Here is a 24284-nt window from a genome sequence, read left to right as displayed (position 1 = left end):
AGACATGCCGATCCAGGCTGACTTGAATCACCAACCACCATTTTGGACCGTCACCGAAACCCTTGAACGATCTCCCCTCAGCCTTGATGACCGATGGCGAAATGCTTGGAAGAACTGTGACGTACGGAATGGATTCCTTATAGAGGACCCCACAGTACAACCTGAAGGATCAAACCTTCCTCGCAAACAGTGGACAAACATCAACCATCTCAGAACTGGTCATGATAGATGCTGCCACCGTCTCCATAGATGGACCATTAAAGCATCCCCATTATGCGACTGTGGAGCTCCTAATCAGACCCTGGAGCACATCATTGAGCACTGCTCTCAGAGGAAATTTGCAGGCAGCCTACAAGATATCCATGCTGTTGCACCAGAAGCTTTGGTCTGGATATCTGACTTGGATATTGACATTTGATTTGCTTTGTTACTACCATATGAAAGAATACGTGTCAGCATCTGACCTGTGCCAATACGTCATCTGGATTTGAAAGAATATGTGGAAAACAGCATTGTATCTCAGCATTAGCAAGAAGAACTAAATATCCCAAACCTTACCAACAACACACTCTGCACACTTGTGCGAGTCAGCACTCAAATCAATACAAAATTTCAACCAAAAACATTGAATAGTTGCTACAGATTGCAAGGAGTGATTAAATATTAGTTTGCAAGATAAATCAGTTAATTGTGGAAGTTTTTCATATCCCAGCATCCTCCTTGTAGAGCAATACTGTATTTACCAAGTTTGTTACTTGTTGGAAAGAATTGTCATTCAGTAATTTTACTCGTCTTCATTGTAATTAAAACATTCCTTATTCAGCTGGAGTAACAGACACAAATTAGATACTGTACTAATTAACACAATGGTATGTACCTAGCATGTGAATACGTTGCAACAATCTTCCCTCTACCACCACTAAAAAACAGATTGTGCCTGAATTTACTGAAAATGTGTGCCATAGAATCTACAGCATTATTATGGTGCAGAAATTGCAGTAAATTATGGCAGGAGTGCCTGATGCCATTACTTACGCTGCGTCACAATTTGCTGGGAATTTTGCGCCCACCTCACAATTACCCTTCACCGAAAACAGCTGTAGGGTAATTATAATAGCCAATTAAAATCAATGGAGAATGTGAACTTGCTGCATTTAAGCCATTCTTCACATTGCTAACACCTAGACTGAAAAATAATGGTGTTGGAGACCTGGCAATAAGGTGATTCGTGTGCTTGTATTTGAGGAAGCAAGTTGTTTTATTTCCCAGGGTTTGGGAGTCCTTGCTGAGCTTGGCGACACATGCACTCTTGCCGAATGACCCACATTAGCATGTAATGAACAGTATTGGGAAACAATCTAAACAAATCAAATTTCTTCCTTCATCAGTACAAAGCTTTTAACTTTAGAATCAGCCTGATCGTTTGTGAGAGATAATCACGCAGTCTGACTCCATCCAAGCAATTCTCTGATCAGTGATTTTTATGCTAGTGGCCTCTTAAGACCCTGCCCTCAAGGGGACTGATTTGTTAAATGACTCCCAGCACAATTTTTTCTACCTTCCATGAGAGCACTTGTGTTTTGAATGCTACTAAAAGAAGTTATGTATTTTTTTGAAAGTTATGTATGGTTTCAAAGCCAGCCTCGCTCGCGTGTTCTCGTGCTTCAAAAAACTGAGCTGTCTTATTAATTGAATGCTTAATGTCCTGTTTATTAAAGTGAAGATTGAAAACAGAAGTACGATGCAGAACGATACGACTTGCTTCATTATATTAAGAGGACATAAAAAGTGATGGTGGGACTAATTGTCTGCACCGTTTCAGATTCACTACCACACGCATCACAGCATATTCTAATCAGTTACCCTGCAAATTGTGGAGTTATGAGAACATAAAAAATAGGAGCAGGAGTAGGCCACCTGGCCCCTCGAGCCTTCCCCGCCATTTAATAAGATCATGGCTGATCTGATCACGGACTCAGCTCCACTTCCCTGCCCGTCCCCCATAACCCTTTATTCCCTATCGCTCAAAAATCTGTTTATTTACGCCTTAAATGTATTCAATGACCCAGTCTCCACAGCTCTCTGGGGCAGAGAATTCCATAGATTTACAACTCTGAGAAGTTGTTCCTCCTTATCTCAGTTTTAAATGGGTGGCCCCTTATTCTGAGACAATGTCCCCTAATTTTAGCTTCCCCTATGAGTGGAACTATACTCACTGCATCCACCTTGTCGAGCCCAGCCTACTCAGCCTCTCTTCATAAGTCAACCCCCTCATCTCTGGAATCAACCTAGTGAACCTTCTCTGAACAGCCTCTAATGCAAGAATATCCTTCCTTAAATACGGAGACCAAAACTATACACAGTACTCCAGGTGTGGCCTCACCAATAACCTGTACAGTTATAGCAGGACTTCTCTGCTTTTATACTCAATCCCCCTTGCAATAAAGGACAACATTCCATTTGCCTTCCTGATTTCTTGCTGTACTTGTATACTAATTTTTTGTGTTTCATGCACAAGAACCTCTGTCCTTCTATATTGCAGCACTTCGCAATTTTTCTCTCTAAATTATAATATGCTTTTTTGTTTTCTGCCAAAGTGGATAACCTCACATTTTCCCCCATTATACTCCATCTGCCAAATTTTTGCCCACTCACTTAGCCTGCCTATAATCCCTTTGCAGATTGTTTGTGTCCTTCCCACAATTTGCTTTCCCACCCATCTTTGTTTCATCAGCAAACTTGGTTACGTTACACTCTGTCCTTTCATCCAAGTCATTAATATAGATTGTAAATAGTTGAGGCCCCAGCACCGATCCCTGCGGCACCTCACTAGTCACTGTTTTCCAACTGGAAAATGACCCATTTATCCTGACACTCTGTTTTCTGTTAGTTAGCCAATCCTCTATCCATGACTTTTATCTTGTGCAGTAACCTTTTATGTGGCACCTTATCGAATGCCTTCTGGAAATCCAAATACATGACATCTACTAGTTCCCCTTTATCCACCCTGCTTGTTACATCCTCAAAAAACTCCATCAAATTTGTAAAACATGATTTCCCTTTCAAAAAACCATGCTGACTCTGCTTGATTGAATTATGCTTTTCTAAATGTCCCTCTACTGCTTCCTTAATAATGAACTACAACATTTTCCCAATGACAGATGTTAGGCTAACTGGTCTATAGTTTCCTGTTCCACGTCCGGACCGAGGTCAAGCAGGGCTGCGTCATCGCCCCAACCCTTTTCTCAATCTTCCTCGCTGCCATGCTCCACCTCCACCCCACCTCACACTGGAGTGGAACTAAACTACCGAACCAGTGGGAAGCTGTTCAACCTTCGCCGTCTCAGGCCAGGTCCAAGACCACGCCAAACTCTGTCGTTGAGCTACAGTACGCGGATGACACCTGCGTCTGTGCACACACACAGGCTGAACTCCAGGACATAGTCAATGTATTTGCCGAGGCGTATGAAAGCATGGGCCTTATGCTAAACATCAGTAAGACAAAGGTCCTCCACCAGCTTGTCCTCGCTGCACAGCGCTGCCCCCCAGACATCAAGATCCACGGCACGGCCCTGGACAATGTGGATCACTTCCCTTATCTCGGGAGCCTCCTATCAACAAGAGCAGGCATTGACGACGAGATCCAACACCTACTCCAGTGCGCCAGTACAGCCTTCGGCCGCCTGAGGAAAAGAGTGTTTGAAGACCAGGCCCTTAAAACTGTCACCAAGCTCACGGTCTACAGGGCTGTAGTAATACCTGCCCTCCTGTATGGCTGAGAAGTGGACCATGTACAGCAGACACCTCAAGTCACTGGAGAAATACCACCAACGATGTCTCTGCAAGATCCAACAAATCCCCTGGGAAGACAGACGCACCAATATTCGTGTCCTCGACCAGGCCAACATCCCCAACAATGAAGCACTGACCACACTTGATCAGCTCCGCTGGGCAGGCCACATAGTTCGCATGCCAGACACGAGACTCCCAAAGCAAACACTCTACTCTGGCTCGTTTGCCATGGGCGAGTTCCAAGGTGGGCAGAGGAAACATTACAAGGACACCCTCAAAGCCTCCCTGATAAAGTGCAACATCCCCACTGACACCTGGGAGTCCCTGGCCAAAGACCGCCCTAAGTGGAGAAAAAAGTGCATCCAGGAGGGCGCTGAGCTCTTCGAGTAACGTCGCCGAGAGAATGCAGAAATCCAGTGCAGGCAGCGGCAAACCAGGCTTCCCGCCTACCCTTCCCTTCAACCACTGTTTGTCCCACCTATGACAGACACCCAAAAACTCATGCTAAGACTGGAAGCAAGTCTTCCTCGATTCTGAGAGACTGCCTATGATGATGATGAGTTTCCTGTGTTTTGTCTGCCTTTTTTAAATAGTTCATTCGTCATTGGAGGACTGGGGAGCACAACCGCCTAACCTATGGCATTCACCGCCAATATCGCCATTGCAACAATTCTGTCCCATTAATTGATCATAGTGCTGCTTATGAGATATTGGTGTGTACAAAATGGCTGCCATGTTTGCCAACATAAGTGACAGTAATTTATTTTATATGTAGCACTTTGGGAGATTTTTGAGAAAATGGTATGGTGGAATATAAATTCTTTCACAAACAAGTAGAGTACTCAAGGAAAAAATTGAAAACCTGCTCTATAATAGCTTCCAGTTCCAAAATTTGACACTGGTGCACAGAAGTTCAAAATCCCTGACCTTATCTCATCAATAGACAGTACAGCTCTGCAAATGTTGACTACTTGCTGGGCTATAGATCCATGGCTGAGCATCACTTTCTCGTGCCTTATTCAAGTAGCTTAAAATGAGTAAAAGGGGTAGAAACATTGGCTTTGTTCCAATCCCTTATCTCTACTGATTTAGAGAGGAGTTCAAGGTTTCCTGAATTCTTATCACTTTATTCAGTAAAGAAGTAAAAATCTTGTTTCCCTGGCCCTCATCAAGAGCATGAAGAAAGAAAAGATACACATATACACACACACACATCCATAGATATATTTTGTCTCACACAGAACATCTTGTGTCAGCGCAAATTTTCTGTCAACTTCTTGCATTACCAATTCCTATATCCACATTTACAATGGGAGTTGCCTATGCAAACCTGTCACACAGTGAAGGTGCTAAAATGCCATTAGACAGGAGAGTGTGATACGTTTAAATAGGCAGTTTCTCTTAAGTATTTCTGTAAGAATTTATTATGGAAAGATAAAAATGTGAGAATACATGACCTCAAATAATTACATCTGCATATTCTGGTGCTGTTATCTCCTACCACTAGCCCACTTCCTTGAAGACTACAGTGGATCTGGACTCTGCTTGTTCAATGCCACGGGAGATCAACTAATATATTTTAGAAATAGGTAGGTACCTATGCTCAATCATACCCCAGAAATGATTCTATGGCCAGTATCTATGTACATAAATATTATGGAGATGTCCACAAAACAAAATTTACATAGATATGCTAGGGCACCATACTAATGTACTTACCATTGAGCCAATAGCTTGGTTTTCTGGAGTTTTGTTAGAATGGAGGGGGATAAGTAGATATTTGCAAATAGATTGATTTGAATTTGGAGTAAAATTGCTTCAAGTGATGACAAATAGAATACCTTCACTAAAATAGAGAAATTCTGCAGCAACAAATTTATTATCTCAGATTAAAGCTATTCTGGACAGGACCCTTCTGGAATCCCTTTCAGGAAATTGATAAACTCTACAGGATTTCTCAGTCAGCTGTGGCGCAGTGGGTAGCACACTCTCTTCTGAGTCAGAAGGTTGTAGGTTCAAGTCCTACTCCAGGAACTTGAACACACAATCTAGGCTGACACTTCAGTGCAGTGCTGAGGGAGTGCTGCACTGTCAGAGGTGCTGTCTTTTGGATGAGATGTTAAAACTGAGATGTCTATCCTCTCGTGGGCATAAAAGATCCTATGGCATTATTTCGAAGGAGAGCACAGGAGTAATCCCTGGTGTCCTGTCCAATATTTATCCCTCAATCAACATCACACAATAAAACAGGTTATCTGGTCATTATCACATTGCTGTTTGTGGGAGCTTTCTGGGTTTAAATTGGTTGCTGAGTTTCCTACATTACAACAGTGACTAGACTTCAAAAGTACTTCATTGGCTGTAAAAGCACTTTGGAACATCCTGAAGTCATGAAAGGCGCGAAATAAATGCAGTCTTTTTGTGTGTGTTTATATAAGGATGCGTTTATTTATTTATTTTTTTGAAATTCATAGCCAATCGTTCCAATTCTTTGTCAAATCACAAACGCCAGAGGTCACCTTGCACACGCCAAGGATCACTCTGCGCCAATGCTCTTAGCCAAAAGGCCTAGAGCCACTGCACCGTTCCTGGAAGTACTGCAATACCAGGTTCGTGCCATGGAGGTGGATGGGTCAGGTCCCCCACACACCTCCGTGGAGGTGGATGGGTCAAGCCACCCCACCCACCTCCTGTTTCCAAAAAAAGCAAGCATATACCTTCCTGATCCAGGGAGAACCACCCGGAGGTCATGGTGGCTACTCCCCTGTCAAGTCAGTTACGCATGATCTTAGCCAAAAGGCCGAGATGCGTTTATTTGTATGAACTGAAAATTACAGCCATTTCTCTGATTTGGCTCGCCATTATCACATGCCCCATTGCTGATTGGTCCCCTTGGAGGATACACCACACCCTGAAGTTTCTCTGGAATGTGTAAATGGAATCGCCCAGCCTAACTTTGCACATTGTAACATGATCCATTTGGACTTCAGAAGTCAGAAAGGACACATTCCTCCCCCAGCCAAAGTCCCTCCTTACCCCACTGCAAGTGCATCCCTTCCCAAGCCAAAGTCCCTTACCTCAGCATGTGCTGCCTCCCCGAGCTGAAGTCCCTCCTTACCCCAGAGCAAGTGCATCCCCCTTACCCAGTATAAGTGCATACCTCCCCCAGCTAAAATCCCTTACCCAAGTGCATGACCTCACCACCCCCCCCCCCCCACCCCAAGCCATAGATGGGGCATAGTGTGCGGATTGGTAACGGGGTTATTGGGTATGAAGTGTCAGTGTCGTGACTTCTGGATTTCGACCACTTCAACGATGTCGGGTGTGGGTGTAAAGGGGGTTGGAAGAATGTGAATGGTCTTCAGTTCCCTCTCTTTTCCAACCCCCAACCCTGTACCCCTCTCCTCATCTTTCTCCCCCCCCCACCCCCCACCCACCAACTAGGCGCTCGCTCTCTCCCCTCTCCCCCCGGGTCGTCTGCCGGCTCTCTCCGCTCGTCCCGGCAGAGAGCTCGCTCAGGGCTCAGCTCGAGACTCAGTGGGCGGCAGCTCAGCAGGCAACATGGTGTTTGGGGCTGGTTCCGACGCATACGCAGAAAAGGGTTAGTGTAAATTGTGCTGGGGGGCGGAGCCGGAGACTATTTGTTCCAACTCGCTTCGACACATGCGTCAGGAGCGCAAGTGTCGGGTCTCTTATATTCTTAGCCGTTAGCAAGACTCTAGTCCGGTGGCCGTATCCAGGCAAACTTTATTGACTCAGTTACATGCAGTTACATCTTGCAGTTACTAAGAATAAAGCGTATTGTACCGGGTGTTACAGCTTCAGTTATAGTCGTGAACGTGGGGTCTTCCCATTCCCTGATTGGCCCCCCTGCTGTTACTGGGGTCAGTTTGTCAACTCCGAACTGGCCGCTGGTTATGACCCAGCTGTCCATTGCAGATAGCAATCGCCTTGGTCATGATGTGATTACCTGCTGTTCACTGTTTCGCAGCGTGCTCCTGTTATCTGGTCGGAATAGTGCTTAACCCTGTGACTGTGCTTTGGCCCCAACCATGCTGCAACCTTTTCTATTGTTAGTGAGCACGTACACAGCTACTCTATAAACTATAAATTAATCAGGTCCCAGATTCCAGTTAATCAGGTCCCACAATCCCCCCCCTTTGATTCCCTCCTTAGCCGGAATCATAATGCCTGATTTTATATATCCTCCTCTTAAGGTGCAGAAGTGGGTGGCGAAAGCCCCCTTCCACATTCCTTATTCCGGGGTTAGTCGTTGTCATCATATGCATAGCCAAACATCTAATCAAAGTAAACAAACAGCATAATGTTCCTATTACAGCAAATACAAATATAATTCCTTGTATAATGATCTGCCCACGGAGCCTAGCCATCTTGTGGCCCAGCCCCACAGTGTGGTAGCTGGGGGTTGTTTCAGCTGTTCTAGCTCCTTTTTGTTGTGGTGTGCTAGGTTGGTGATATCCTCAGAACTATCCGTGATATATGTGCAACATTCGGTGCCGATCAAGGCACATGTTTCCCTCCCCTGCCCCCCCCTCTCCACCACGATAAAGTCTAAGGCCATTCGGTTTTGTAAGGCCACTGTGCGAATGGCCACCATTTCAGTGTTTATTTTAAGTAGGGCTCCCGTGGTGTCATTTTAGCCACCTTTTCCAGGACGGATGCCATGTTAATGGACTCCCTTGCTAATTTACCAGTTCCATACCAAGGAACCAGAATGGCGAAGAACCTTTCAGTCTCCGTAATCGCCCGTTTACTCCTTTGTGGAGAAAACAACCCTGGAAGGGAAGTGGAGTGGCGAATGTAGGGTATCACATAACCCACATAACAAGATCCTGTCCAGTTCTGTGGCGGCCAGGAATAAGCTCTGTGGCCGCAAATAAAGTAGGTACCGTTGTATGGGGAATATCGGCCACCTCCTATCACTACCCATTCTTGTGTAAAGTTCTGGCCCGGGGTGGTCTTATTTGGGAAATGCAGGAAGCTCTGCATGCCTCCTTTCATCACATTCACGTTTTGCCTACAAGTACTATTCCCCATTTCCTGCCCTCTGGTTTGGTTTCTGATCAGCCATACTGACCCTTGTGGCCTTCCTATCCCTGAGGTGTTAGTGAGGACCAAAAACGGGGGCTTTAGGGTCTGGTTATAATAGGGCTGATACCACCCCAAAAAGGGTGTTTAACCCATAACCCGCCGACCGCCATTCGGCCTTTGGTAATTCTGCGTCTTCCCCCAGACTATTGGTCCTGTTCCCGTTTGTATGGTTCTGGCTAAAAAAACATTCCGCCATCTCAGATTCATTGAGGGGGACCAGTCTCAAAGGAATTCCTCCCTTTGAATGGATCGGTACCTGCGCACATACCCAACAACTGGAGATGTTGGCTTCCTTAGCATAGCTATATGACATGTACATAAAAGTATTTACATGGAGCTCCATGTTACACAGAGGTAGGGTCAGACCCACGAGTACAATCAGTCCAAACATTTTGTTGAGTTCAAAAGTTCCGTTCTTTTAGTCCGTTTCCGATACGGGTGCCCGTTTAACATGCGAGGCGTGGACCCATGCCTGCTTCCCTTGGATTTTAACCGCTGATCGGGTAGTCAGTAATACTTGGTACGGTCCTTCCCACTTGGCTCCCAGCGGTTCTTTGTGTATTTTCTCTACCTATACTCAAACTCCTGGGACGATATCGTGTCCTCCCTCCGGGGGTTCCCCCCAAGCCGCTTTTACCTGTTGAGAAGCAGAACTGATAGCATTTGTTAAATTCTGGCAATATTCCAACAATGTGTCACTCATCAGATGACAGTCTGCTTTTCACAGATCGATGGTCCTGGGGAGAGACATTGGTCTCCTGGTGATCACCTCAAAAGGGCTTAAGCCCGTGGTTCGGTTTGGGGTGGCCCTGATGCTACACAAGACCATTGGGAGTGCTTGAGGCCACGGGCTCCCCTCTTGGTACTTGTCCAGTCGTTGTTTCAAAGTTCAATTCATGCGCTCCACTTGGCCTGACGACTGTGGGTGATGAGGGCAATGTAGATTCCATGTGATGTTGAGCAATCTGCAGACCTCTTGGCACATGGCTCCAGTAAAATGGGTCCCCTGATTACAGTCAATACTTGTGGGGACTCCCCATCGAGGTATATAGGGCCCAAGTTTCCACACGCGCCTAGAACAGCGCAGTCCCGACCTGGACGCCTGTTTTTCGCGCCACAAAGTGCGCCTAAAAAAATCCTCGGTATTCTCCACCTACTTGCAGGTCCCTGCGCTGAAAACAGTGCCGAGACCTCTGCACATGCGCGCTACAGTGGGCACGCAAGTGCAGTAGCTCCAGGCGCCGAACTGTATGGGAGGGGCCTGAAGCACGCAGCCCCTAGCTCTGGCTGAATGGCCTCACTGGGGCTGCGTGATTAAGGCTCCTCCCATGGCCAACTCCTGCTTCCTCCCCCCCCCCGACCAGACCCGACACCCGCTTCCCGCCCCCCCCGGACCCGACCCGCGCTCCTGTTCCCGCTCCGCCCCCCCCCCACCCCCCGGACTGGACCCGACATGTGCTCCCGTTCCCGCTCCCCGACTGGACCCGACACGACTTGCGCTCCTGTTCCCGCGACCCGCCCCCCCCGACTGGACCCGACCCGACCCGCGCTCCTGTTCCCGCTCCCCGCCCCCCCCCTGACTGGACCCAACCCGACCCGCGCTCCCGCCCCCCGACCCGACCCCCACTGGACCCGACCCGACCCAACTCCCGCTCCCGGACTGGATCCGACCTGACCTCCCTCCCTCTCTCTCCCCCCGCCCTCCCTCTCTCTTCCCCCCCCCCCCCCTTCCTCCCTCTCTCTTTCCCCCCCCTTCCTCCCTCTCTCTCCCCCCCTCCCTCTCTCTTCCCCCTCCCTCTCTCTCTCCCCCTCCCTCCCTCCCTCTCTCTCTCTCCCCCCCCTCCCTCCCTCTCTCTCTCTCCCCCCCCCTCCCTCCCTCTCTCTCTCTCTCTCTCCCCCCCCCTCCCTCCCTCTCTCTCTCTCCCCCTCCCCTCCCTCTCTCTCTCTTCCCCCCCCCTCCCTCTCTCTCTCTTCCCCCCCCCCTCCCTCTCTCTCTCTTCCCCCCCCTCCCTCTCTCTCCCCCCCCTCCCTCTCTCTCTCCCCCCTCCTTCTCTCTCTCCCCCCCCTCCCTCTCTCTCTCTCTCTCTCTCCCCCGCTCCCTCTCTCTCTCTCTCCCCCGCTCCCTCTCTCTCTCTCTCCCCCGCTCCCTCTCTCTCTCTCTCCCCCGTCCCTCTCTCTCTCTCTCTCTCTCTCTCTCTCTCCCCCGCTCTCTCTCTCTCTCTCTCTCTCTCCCCCGCTCCCTCTCTCTCTCTCTCTCTCGCTCCCTCTCTCTCTCTCTCTCTCTCTCCCCCGCTCCCTCTCTCTCTCTCTCTCTCTCTCCCCCCCGCTCCCTCTCTCTCTCTCTCTCTCTCCCCAGCTCTCTCTCTCTCTCTCTCTCTCTCCCCAGCTCTCTCTCTCTCTCTCTCTCTCTCCCCCGCTCCCTCTCTCTCTCTCTCTCTCTCTCCCCCGCTCCCTCTCTCTCTCTCTCTCTCCCCCGCTCCCTCTCTCTCTCTCTCTCTCTCTCCCCCGCTCCCTCTCTCTCTCTCTCTCTCCCCCGCTCCCTCTCTCTCTCTCTCTCTCTCTCTCTCTCCCCCGCTCCCTCTCTCTCTCTCTCTCTCCCCCGCTCCCTCTCTCTCTCTCTCTCCCCGCTCCCTCTCTCTCTCTCTCTCTCTCTCTCTCTCTCTCTCCCCCGCTCCCTCTCTCTCTCTCTCTCTCTCTCTCCCCAGCTCCCTCTCTCTCTCTCTCTCTCTCCCCCGCTCCCTCTCTCTCTCTCTCTCTCTCCCCCGCTCCCTCTCTCTCTCTCTCTCTCCCCCGCTCCCTCTCTCTCTCTCTCTCTCTCTCCCCCGCTCCCCGAACCGACCCGACCCAACCCAATGCCACCTACCTGTAAATCTGGTGCTGGGGACGGGCCCTGCCCGAAGTCTTGGGCCGGCCCGTTCAGCCTTCGGTCCCGAAAGGCCTGCCTGAAGCACTTTCACACAGGTAGGAAGATGGTTTATTTAATCTTTTCTTTGCTTATAAATGTTTATTCAGGTTGGATTTATTTGTATAAGTATAAATAAGGATTTATTATAGAATTTAATGACTTCCCTCCCCCCCCCCCCACCTCGTTCTGGACGCCTAATTTGTAACCTGTGCCTGATTTTTTAATGTGTAGAACAGGTTTTTTCAGTTCTACAAAAATCTTCACTTGCTCCATTCTACTTTAGTTTGGAGTACGTTTTCACTGTGGAAACTTTCAAATCAGGCGTCAGTGCCTGGACACGCCCCCTTTTGAAGAAAAAATTCTGTTCCAAAGTAGAACTGTTCTACCTGCAGAAAAAAAAATGTGGAGAATTGCGATTTCTAAGATAGTCCATTCTCCACCAGTTGCTCCTAAAAATCAGGCGCAAATCATGTGGAAACTTGGGCCCATAGTCTTTACACAACACCTTAGCCGTGTGCATGGCGGTGCTCCTTCGGGTGGGTACGGCTTCCACCCACCAAGAGAATCGATCCACAATCACTAAGACGTCCATATACCCTCACATGGGGGCAATGAGATGTAATCTACTTGTGAATCTCGGAAAGGCCCTGCCGGGGTCAGAGAAGGGGCATTGTAGTGGAAGGCCCGGGGTAATTTTTCTGGCAAGTGACGCACCCGTCCACCGTGGCTTGAGCGTGTTTCCTAAAACCCCGGCCCCACCAGCTCTTCTGGAATCAAGCCGTCAATTGTTGGGGGGGCTAAGTGCCTCCAGGAGTGTATTTGTTGGGCCAAAAAAGGGCATTAGCGCTTGTGGTGCCACTGGTCTTCCTGTCTCAGGCTGCCTCCATATTCTATCCGCCCATAGCTTTATCCCTTCACTTATCCATTCCCATTTTTCCTTCCGGAGACATTCCTCCTGCATTTTTGCCAGATCCTGTGTCAGCGTTCGAGTCCCCAGTTGACATACAAGGGTGCCCTTCTCGAGTTCCATTAAGGCGGCTTCCTTAGCTGCCTGGTCGGCCCGTGCGTTCCCTTTAGCCTCATCTGTATTCTCCTTCGTATGGGCCTTACATTTCAGGATAGATACCTCCTCTGGCAGCAGTAATGCTTCAAGTAGGTCGCGGACTTCCGTATTGGGGTTCCTGCTGCAGTCAAGAATCCTCTCTTCCACCATAACTGGCCGAAATCATGTGCCACCCCAAAAGCGTACCTGGAACCCGTGTATATATTAGCTGTTTGTCCCTCGGCTACCCTGCAGGCTTCGGCCAGCGCTCTCAATTCGGCCTGCTGAGCGGAGGTTCTGGCGGGGAGCCCCCCCCTTCCTTACTACCTCGTGCAGCGTCGTGACTGCCCAGCCCGCCTTCCGGATTCCATGCTCCACAGATGAGGATCCGTCCGTAAATAGGATCAAGTCCGGATTGGATAACGGTTCTTCGGCTGCCACAGCAGCTCCTTCTACTTCTTCTAACATACCCGCACAGTCGTACCCTTCTTCAGCCAGGGGGAGCATGGTGGCCTGATTAACCGGGCTAGCTCGTACACTATGCAGGTTTGGAGCTTCCAGGACTGTTATCCATCTGGTCCATCGGGCTGAGATCACCTGGGTGACCCGGTTCATGGATAGCATAGCATGTACTGTATGGGGACACTTGATGATCAGTTTCTGGTCTAAGACTAATCCCGCCGTTACCATTAGTGCTCGGCATGTAGCTTCCATGGCCCTCTGGCAACTTCCCCATCCGAGAGTCACTGTGTCCAGTTTGGCCGAGTAGTATCCGATGGGCCTCTGTTGGTCCCTATGTTCTTGAGTCAGGATAGCAGTCATGTATCCTTCTTTCTCATGCACGAATAGGGTGAAGGGCTTCCTGGTGTCCGGGATCCCTCGGGCGGATACCGTGCACAGGGCCTGTTTCAGTTTTTCAAACGCCTCCTTTTGCTCCTCAGCCAGGATGATAGCTTCTTTTGAGGTCCGTTTTCCTTTGAACAGGTCATTCAATGGTTGTGCCAATTGCGTGTAGGAGTCCACCCAGTTCCTATTAAAATTGCACAGACCCAAGAAGGATCGAAGTTCCTGGATCGTGGTGGGCTGTTTAACCGCGCAAATAGCCTCGGTCCTATCTTGGGTCAGTCCCCGCTCTCCCATTGAGATCTTTTGTCCTAGGTAAATTACTTCTTCCTGGGCTATCTGGGCCTTGGTCATACTGGCCTTGTATCCCTTTTCGATGAGGTGGTCCAATAAGGTCAGCACGTCTCGTTCATGCTGTTCTTCCATGGTGGACACCAGTCGGATATCATCGACATATTGTATGACCGTAGATCCCATCGGGGGTAGTTCTCTTAAATGACCCTGGAGGGCCATGTGGAACACTGTTGGGCTGTTGTGGAACCCTTGAGGTAGACGGGTCCAGGTGTATTGCTGTCCCTGGATCAGGGGCCAACGGAATTGGCCAGAATCCATTGGCCATATCAATAACAGAGAAATACTTGTCTTCCGGTGTCGGAGCCTGAAATATAGTGGAGGGGTCCACTACCAAAGGGGCTTTTTGGTCAATGTACTGGTTGGCCTTCCGGTAGTCCACCGTCATGTGCCAGGCGTCTTTACCCTTATGCACTGGCCATACGGGGCTGTTGGATGAGCTGTGGGACTTAACTAGTACCCCTTGTTCTTCTAACTGCCGGATGATGGGTAATATTCCTTGGATTGATGTCGGGCTGATCAGGTACTTTTTGGTGCAAGAAGGTGGGTCCCAGCGAAGGTAACGGGGTCCATTTTAAGCAAGCCACAGTCATGTTTGTCCTTGGCCCATATCGGGTGGTCCCTTAGTTCTTCCCTCTGCAGGGATCGGATCGACCATGTGACTTGGCCATCCTCAATGTCCAGGGAGGAGTCTATTTTCATCAAGACGTTCATCCCGAGTAGGGGTTATCCCACCAGTCCCACCCAGACCGATGCGGCTACTTCATGTGGTCCCAGAACCAAACACATCGGCTGGGTTCGGTGGAGTATCAGCTTATGGCCTCCGACTCCATGTGCCGCACGGGTTGTCCCGTCGAGGGGGAATTTATAATTTTCGGGCACGCACGTCAATTCTGCCCCTGTGTCCAATAAACAATCAATCTCTTGGTCGCCCACTCTCACACTGACATATAGTCCGTCCCTGTGCTGATGTATTAATGCTAACAGGGATCCTGCCGGGGAGGGGATGGGCTCTACGAGTTTTTGCACACTCCAGCAACTGCAGCTGCTGATCGAAGGAAAGTTCTTTAAACCGCTCCATCACTGACCGCCCGTCGGCCTGTTTCTGGCCCGTCCCTGAGCTTCCCTGGTTGTTCTGTTTCTTCGCTCAGCACGATCGGGCCCAATGTCCTCCTTTACCGCAATAGTGCCACTTTCCTGGCAGCTTTCCGGATGTCTGTCTCTCCCGGTCCTTTGGTTTCCATCCAGTCTGCATTACTCAGACCTTTTGAAGTTAAATCCCGATCTAACTGGCTACACTGGTCTACCAACTGCGCGAAGGAGGTTCCCCGATCATCCCAATCTGCCAGGGTCGCCTTCACTAATTTAGATAGTTCTGGTTTCAACCCCGCCATAAAGGTAGCCTTCAAGGGTCTGACTCTTTCGTCATCCATCTGCTCCGCATCTTGATGCAGACCCAAATGTTCCAGCCACGTAGACTTGAATCGCTCCTCATACTCGAGTACCTCCTGTGCCTTTTTGTGGCACACTGCAATCTTACTCCAATCTGTCTTTGTTGGCCCGTACTTTCTTAACCACCCTTTCACTTCGCCCCAGGCTGCGTCAATCCCCTGTCCAGTGTCTCCAAGTGCCTCTTTTACTGCCCTCTGGAGTTTACGTGCCGATCGTCCCGGCACCATGATGGTCAGAATCTGGACTCCATCCAAAGGATCAAGTGTGTAAATAATTTGCAGTCGATCTAATTGTTCCCAAGTTCTCGTCCCACCCCCCCTTTTTCGGGTGTTGGGAGTTCTTTCGACCGTTTATCTATTTTTTCGGGTTCTGCGGCTGCGTGAACTATCGTATTCTCGTATCTTTGTTTACGTTTCTTAGTTCCGCCTTCCGTCTTGGTCGTCGTCTCTACTTTTAACTCTCGTTTTTAGTGGGGCTAATATCGCTGTTGTCTGAGTCCTCGTCAAATGACGAGGAGCCTGAATCCGAATCCGACATCACTACTCCCGCCTGTTGCCTTTCCAGCTGTCGGTGTTCTTTCCCTACTTGTGCCAGACTTGGATAGACGGCTTTGTACCCCAGACGCGGCCCCTGCACACTGGCTGCGACCGAATCTTTAATCTCACCCTTCAGTTTAGTTATCTCTTTCCCTTTCTTCTCTCTTTCTAAATTTTTCTTGGTCACTTGTTTCCCAAGTGCCTTGATTTGATCTTTAGCAGCTTTCAGATCCCGATCGAATTGGGACTGGGTCATGATTTCTTTCCTCTGTCAAACTTGGCTCATAACAGCCAGGGACCCAGCAGGTCCTTTCTTTATCTTTCATGCGCGTCGTTTTCCCCCATACCCTTTTATATCGTCCAGGGTCCACTGACCCTTAGATGTTCCGTACTTTTGTTCATTTCAGCACGTCTTTCGTAAATCAAACCGCTGTTCGATGTATTCACTAAGGCTTTCTAACACTTCCTCGTCCGTGACCTCCGGTGGGGCCAGTCCTCCTTTTTCAGTTGTGGGACGGTTTTTGTTTCCGCCTTCAGCCATTGTGCCGATTTAGAACCCTTTGTTGCGGCGGGTGCGAGACGTGGACCTTAAGTCCTGGACAGGACCTTATGTTCTGTCGAGTGGAGAGCTCTCTGTTACGGGGGTCTCGACCCTAATACTACCCACAGACGGTTCTTTTAAAGATCGCGTGAATGACGCCTGCCGCGAAAGACTTTGGACGAGGACTTTATTTAAGCGGTGTCCTTACCCTCGTGTCGACGTGGGTCTTAGGCAGCTGACATTCAGCGATCCTACCGACTACGACAGAATGTAGGGTCTCTTATATTCTTAGCAGTTGATGAGACTTGAGTCCGGTGGTAGTATCCAGGCAAACTTTATTGGCTCAGTTACATTCAGTTACATCTTGCAGTTACTAAGAATAAAGCGTATTGTACCGGGTGTTACAGCTTCAGTTATAGTCGTGAACGTGGGGTCTTCCCATTCCCTGATTGGCCCCCCTGCTGTTACTGGGTTCAGTTTGTTGACTCCGGACTGGCAGCTGGTTATGACCCAGCTGTCCATTGCAGATAGCAATCACCTTGGTCATGATGTGATTACCACATCATGCCCCTTCCTCCTGCTGTTCACTGTTTCGCAGCATGTTCCTGTTATCTGGTCGGAACCTGTGACTGTGCTTTGGCCCCAACCACGCTGCAACCTTTTCCATTGTTAGTGAACACGTACACAGCATACAGCTACTCTATAATTATAAATTACTCAGGTCCCAGTTAATCAAGTCCCAGGTCCCAGTTAATCAGGTCCCACAGCGAGTTAGGACGAATAGTCACTGCATTTATATAATATCCACCTGCAAAAACTTTGAATAGAATCTGTCAAGCTCTTTAAGATAAAGCAGCATGGAATTAACTGTTTTAGAATTCGTACAGGACAAAAAGATGAGGCTTTTGTAGCTTTGTTTTACTATGAGAGAGCAATGTTTTTTGGGGAGTGGAATTAAAGGGTGGAGGCAACCACAGAAGTAAATTGCAATCTTTATTCTTGATTTCATTTTAAAATAATACAGTTCTATATAAGTATGATTCACAAAGGAGTGGCTTTTTCATATTTTGTTATAAGAAACAAACTACTGCAATCAAACTACTTACAGGAATTCTGGGGAACATAATTAATGGTCCAAATGGTTTTATGAAAGGGAAATCATGTTTGACAAATTTGCTGGAATTCTTTGAGGATGTAACGAGCAGGGTGGATAAAGGGGAACCAGTGGTATATTTGGATTTCCAGAAGGCATTCGATAAGGTGCTGCCTAAAAGGTTACTGCACAAGATAAAAGTTCATGGGTTTGGGGGTACTATATTAGCATGGATAGAGGATTGGCTAACTAACAGAAAACAGAATGTCGGGACAAATGGGTCATTTTCTGGTTGGCAAACAGTAACTAGTGGGGTGCTGCAGGGATCGGTGATGGGGCCTCAACTATTTACAATCTACATTAATGACTTGGATCGAAGGGACCGATTGTAATGTAACCAAGTTTGCTGATGATACATAGGTGGGTGAGAAAGCAAATTGTAAGGAGGACACAAAAAATCTGCAAAGGGATATCGACAGGCTAAGTGAGTGGGCGAAAAGTTAGCAGATAGAGTATAATGTGGGAAAACGTGAGGTTATCCACTTTGGCAGAAAGAATAGAAAAGCAAATTATTTTTTAAATGGCGAAGAATTGCAAATTGCTGCAGTGCAAAGGGACCTGGGGGTCCTTGTGCATGAAACAAAAAGTTAGTATGCAAGTACAGCAAATAATCAGGAAGGCAAATGCAAATGGAATGTTGGTCTTTATTGCAAGGGAGATGGAGTATAAAAGCAGAGAAGTCCTGCTACAACTATATAGGGTATTGGTGAGGCCACACCTAAAGTACTGCGTACAGTTTTGGTCTCCGTATTTAAGAAAGGATATATTTTCATTGGAGGCAGTTCAGAGAAGGTTCAAGAGGTTGATTCCGGAGAGGAGGGAGTTGACTTATGAAGATAGGTTGAGCCTATACTCATTGGAATTCAGAAGAATGAGGTGTGATCTTATGGAAACTTAAAATGAGAGGGCTCAACAAGGTGGATGCAGTGAGGATATTTCTACTCATAGGGGAAAACTCATAGGGGGCATAGTCTTAGAATAAGGGGCCGTCCATTTAAAACTGAGTTGAGGAGGAATTTCTTGAATTCTCTGCCCCAGAGAGCTGTGGAGGCAGGGTCATTGAATATATTTAAGGCGGAGATCGACAGATTTTTGAGTGAGCAGGGAATAAAGGATTATGGGAGTGGGCAGGGAAGTGGAACTGAATCAATGATCAGATCAGCCATGATCTTATTAAATGGCGGAGCAGGCTCGAGGCACCAAATGGCCTACTCTTGCTCTATTTCTTATGTTATGTTCTTATATAAATTGGAAAAACAAAATTTATTCGACTTCTTTCTTGTAGTATAGGTAGTCGAATTTATTTGGCTTTTTTTAAAGCAAGAAATGCACAGAAGTGAATAATTGTAGTGGAGTGTTTAGCAAAAATCTGGCATAATCTTGCCTGCTCTGGATTCATATCACTGTGACCTCCTAGTTCTAGGAGAATGTAGTAGCACGTGGCCTGCAAGAGGAGAGAGTGAAACATTTCAAGCATTTCCTAGTCATAGGATGGTAAGTAGGTATCAATAACATCATGCGCTATAATCAGTCATTTCATTTTCTGTGGCTGTCTTCCAGTCCTGGATTTTTTTTGTGTGGTGTGTGTGTGTGTGTGTGTGTGTGTGTGTGTGTGTGTGTGTGTGTGTAGCTTCACTTTTAGAGTTCAGATTTTGTTAACGAGTATGTATTGAAGAATTGGAAAACTGAGACGATAGAGATACCCTGGAATAAACGATGCATGAATTATTGTGCTTGACAAACACAATCCAGTGAAAAATAGTTAACTTTTTAATAATTGCATAGAGAAATATTTAATTGGTTAGCTTGTTGTCACCTCCCAAAGGCACAGTATTTATAGCACAGAAACCGGCCATTTGGCCCAACAGGTCCATGCCGGTGTTTATGCTCCACATGGGTCTTCTCCTTTCCTCCTTCTAACCCCTTCAATATATCCTTCTGTTCCTTTCTCCCCAATGTGCTTATCTAGCTTCCCTTTAAATGTCTCTATGCTATTCGCCTCAATTGCTCCTTGTGCTAGCCAGTTCCACATTCTAACCACTCTGTGGGTAAAGAAATTATTCCTGAATTCCCTATTGGATTTATTAGTGGCTATCTTATACTTATGGCCCCTTGTTCTGGTCTCAACTGCAATTGGAAGCATCCTCTCCACGTGTACCCTGTCAAACCCTTTCATAATATTAAAGACCTCTATCAGGTCACCTCTCAATCTTTTTTCGAAAGAAAAGAATCTCAGCTTTTTCAATCTTTCCTGATCGATGTAAACTCTCAATTCTGGTATAATTCCTGCAACTCGATGTTTCAACCCATCTAGTTTTCTGCCCCTGCCACAGCACTGAAATGTTCCTTATCAAAGTGACAAATAACATCCTACGTGGCTGCGATCATTGTGAACTATCCCTCCTCATCTTTCTCGATCTGTCTGCAGCCTTTGATAATGCCTCTGTTCTATTGTCCAGCTGGGTGGGACTGCCCTCGCCTGACTCCATTTCCATCTATCCAGTCGTAGTCAGGGAATCTCCTGCATTGAGTCGCCTAAGGATCTATCCTCCTAATTCTCATATACATGCTGCCCTCAGTGACATAATCTGAAAAAATAATGTCAGATTCCACAAGTATGCTCGACCAGCTCTATCTCACAACCACCTCTTGACTTCTTCTGCCTCTGATTTGTCTGACATCCAGTATTGGATGAGCTGCAATTTACTCCAATTAAAGATTGACAAGAACGAAACCATTGCTTTTGGTCCCCACACAAAATCCATTCCCTTGCCTCGCAACCTCGCCGTCCTATTTGACCCTGAGCTGAGCTTCCGACCCCATGTCCTCTCCATCACCAAGACTGCCGCCTTCCACCTCCACAATGCTCATCCATGCATTTGTTACCTTCAGACGCGACTATTCTAGTGTGCTCCTGGCTGGCCGCCTACCTTCCACTCGATGTAAACTTGAGGTCATCCAAAACTCTTGCCCATATCCTATCTCGCACCAAGTCCCATTCACCCATTCCCCCCCCCCCCCCCCTGTGCTCGCTGACCTACATTGGCTCCCAATCTGGCAAAGCCTTGATTTTAAAATTCTCATACTTGTGTTCAAAGCCCTCCATTGCTTCGTCCCTCCCTATCCTTCTCCAGTCCTACAACCATCTGAGATTTTTACATTCCTCCAATTCTGGCTTCTTGCGCATTCCCGATTTTCATTGCTCCACAATTGACGGTCATGCCTTCAGATGTATAGCCCCTAAACCATTTGTTCATTCTTTTGGGTCGATGAGCCCATTGTGCCACTTAAAAAGATGTGACAACAACCCGATTTTTATATCCACTTTTAAAATTTCCAAGGTATCTGATGCAAGCTATTTATCAAATTTATATTTTATTTTCCAGATATCTCCGACTATATGGAAGAAAATTCAGCAAAGAAGATCATGTGCTATTTGTTAAGCTGCTGTATGAATTGGTTGTCATGCCCAAACTTGAGATCAGCATGATGCAAGGATTCACACGGTTGCTAATAAGTTTACTCAAGTAAGTTTAGATTAAATTCCTTGAAACTGTGCTACTTACTGTAAGCCATTACTAATCATTAACCAGTACTCTTAAGCTAGTCATTTCTTCATGGAGAGTATTTCAGGCGGTAGGGGGAAGGTGGTGGTGGATTAATGTTTTTTTAGACTGGGAGGTGGTTTGCAGTGGTATTCCCCAAGGGTCAGTTTTGTAGTCCATTACTCTTCAATTTCTATAAATGGCCTAGACTGGGGTGTAGGGAGCAGCATTATAAAGTTTGAAGATGATACAAAAATGTAGTCGATAGTGATGAGGATAGTTGTAGACTTCAGGACATAGATAGGATGGTTAACGGCAGAAGGTGTTTAATGCGGAGAAGTGTGAAGTGGTGCACTTTGGGAGGACTAAAATGGAAAGACAGTATACTATATATTAAATGGCACAATTTTGAACAGTGTAGATGAGCAGAGAGACCTTGGTGTTCATATACACAAATCCTTAAAAGTGGCAGGGCATGTTGATAAGGTGGTTAAAAAACATATGGGTTACTTGGGGTTTATAAATAGAGGCACAGAATATAAAAGCAAATAAATCATGCTTGAACTTTATAAATCACTGGTGAGGCCTCAGCTGGAATATTGTGGACAGTTCTGGGCATCACACTTCAGGAAAGAAGTAAAGGCTTTAGAAAAGGGTACAGCGGAGGTTTACCAGGATGGTAAACAGCCCAGTTGGCCGAATGGCTGTGCTGTATATTTGATATAATTCTACATATTTTGACATCCTGGTCTGACTGAAACCTGGCTTACCGATGGTGACTCCTGTTGCCTCACCCCAGAGTTCACATTCCACCATATTCTTTGTCCAAATCGCTAGAATGACAGAGTGGCACTCATTTCACAATCTTACATTGCCCTGTCCCATATTCACCATCCACATTATCGACTTTCTCCCAACCCCACACACAGCCATCCTCTCAACCCTTAAGATCTCCCAGTGTCTTTATCATCGATAATGTTTTCTTTGACGGCGACTTCAACTTTCTGCACAGCCCATGCCCACTCCAAACCTCTCCATGCTTTCCTTCTATTCCTGGGAAAACAAAACTACTCCCAACTCCCCTTCAAGCTTCACCCTCCCTGTCTTCTGGCCTTCCACCCGTGATATTGACGCCTCCATTGATTTATTCCAAGCATTCTCGCCTGAAAATTTGCCAATTGTTCCAGTAAGATCTCAGTCTCCTCTTTTTTCCCTTATCCACCTTTCCCACTATTCCCCTTGATAGAACAACCATCTACGTGGCCTCTAACGCATGGGCCAACTTTGAATGCACATACGCCTACCAACATATCTAGTTTAACCAACTTAATCTGTATTGTCTTTCCCTTTCCACGCTAAATCTGTTTGCCGCTCAAAGATACTCCCAACTTGCCATATCTTCCAACCTCATTCTTCTTTTGCCCCACTCTTAAATGGACCTTCTATTCCCATTTTGGAGTTAAATTATGAGGGCACTTTGGACTCTGTTCAAAAAGAGTACATGCCACGGTTGCATGAGGCCTGCTCTGATCTCTCTTTAAAGTTCTTCGAGACACCAATCCCTCCCTGACCCTCTTCCAATGAATCCCCCTTCCAGACCATATTCTGCAGTTTCTTCTCCATCTTTTCTCCGCTTAAGTCCTTGTTAAATTCAGTTTGCCCATGAAGACCACCTACTGCCTTGATTTCCTCTCCTTACAGCTACTGAACATCCAGAAGTCCACCAACTGCTGTTTGAGATTATTCAGTATTGCTTCCTCCCCTCCTATGTGTTGGTTAGTCACAAATTACAGTACTGAGACAATGACAATGACTTATCTCTCCTCATCTTGCTCAACTTCTTCCTTTGACTACTCCTTCCTCCTTCAATGTCTCTCATTTGTAATATATTTCCATGGCACTGCTCTCTTCTGATTTGATTCATACCTGTCACAACAAAAGCATGGTCAGTCATCCTGGATTTTACTTGGGATTTTATCTTTGTTCCGCTTCCCCGCTCCATCTTTCATTATGGGATAGCATGAAGAAGCACAGGTCAGGTTCTGTATGTATGCCATTGACATTCAGCTTTACTTCTCCTCCCTCATCAAATTAAGACATGAATATGCTGTAATTCTCCAAAGGTAAGTGTTGGTAAAATGGAAGCCATTCATTCTAGCTCCTGTCAGCACTCATGTGCCTCTGGTTTCAACTCCATCAAACTCACCGACTGCCACCTCACTCTGGAGGTGCAGAACCGTAGTTATCCCAAACTAAGTTTCTTTCTCCACATCCATTGTATTGCTAAGATCTATCTCTGTAAGCCCATCTTCACCACCCCCTTTGAAACTTGTTAAAGTTACACACCTGAATTGACTTGAGATGCCACTTAAAGCTTTTCTTAGCTATTTCCATAAAAAACGGCCATGGCTTACTTCACACAGTCCTTTACTTCCATCACTGCCATACTTCCCAAGCTTGACTGGCTCCCCGTGCTCAAGCAAACTAACTTCAAGATCCTCTTCCTTGCTTTCAAATCCATGTCCTTAATCCATCGCAACTCTGGCATCTCCAGCCGTACGTACATGCATACACTCTTCATTCCTCTGACATTGTTCTACCTGGTCCCACCACATCTTCAGGCTCTAAAACCCTAGCCACTGGAACTTCCTGCATTTTACCATAACCTTGCCTATTTTCAAAAGCCTTCTAAGAACACTTCTCTTTGTGCTTCCAGCTTCCCGTAACATTTCTGCTTCCCTTTTTCTCTCCTGCTTGGTGTCGTCTCTTTTTCCTGCATCCAATAATGTGCTTTGATGCATCTTTTCTATACTTGAGCAACATAGAATTGATTTTTTTCCCGTAACTTTAAAAAAAAAGAAATAGGGTCCATTGTTTCTTTTCCTTTTAAACCCCTGTTAACTGTTTGGTGCTCGACAAAGTATCTGAATTGATCCTAAAAGAAAGTGGAGCTATGATTTGTGTTTTAAATTTGGTTAGTTCGTCCCTCAGACCAGCTGCAATGTTTGGCTT

At 47.0% G+C, this 24284-nt stretch overlaps 1 protein-coding gene and 1 pseudogene across 2 annotated transcripts in view; one reads left to right on the top strand and one right to left on the bottom strand.

Moving 5' to 3' along the window:
• Positions 1–24284, top strand: part of psme4b (proteasome activator subunit 4b) — a 229381-nt gene that overhangs the window by 24128 nt on the left and 180969 nt on the right. For both annotated transcript variants that reach the window (XM_070889545.1, XM_070889544.1), the window contains exon 2: positions 21114–21254. In XM_070889545.1, coding sequence (XP_070745646.1) covers positions 21114–21254 — 141 coding nt within the window. The remainder of the gene's footprint in view (positions 1–21113; positions 21255–24284) is intronic.
• On the bottom strand, positions 6365–6604 carry LOC139274353 (U2 spliceosomal RNA; annotated as a pseudogene).

The sequence above is a fragment of the Pristiophorus japonicus genome, chromosome 9 (assembly GCF_044704955.1).
Source record: "Pristiophorus japonicus isolate sPriJap1 chromosome 9, sPriJap1.hap1, whole genome shotgun sequence".
NCBI classification, from domain to species: Eukaryota; Metazoa; Chordata; class Chondrichthyes; family Pristiophoridae; genus Pristiophorus; species Pristiophorus japonicus.
This window is presented reverse-complemented; position numbering and strand designations above follow the sequence as displayed.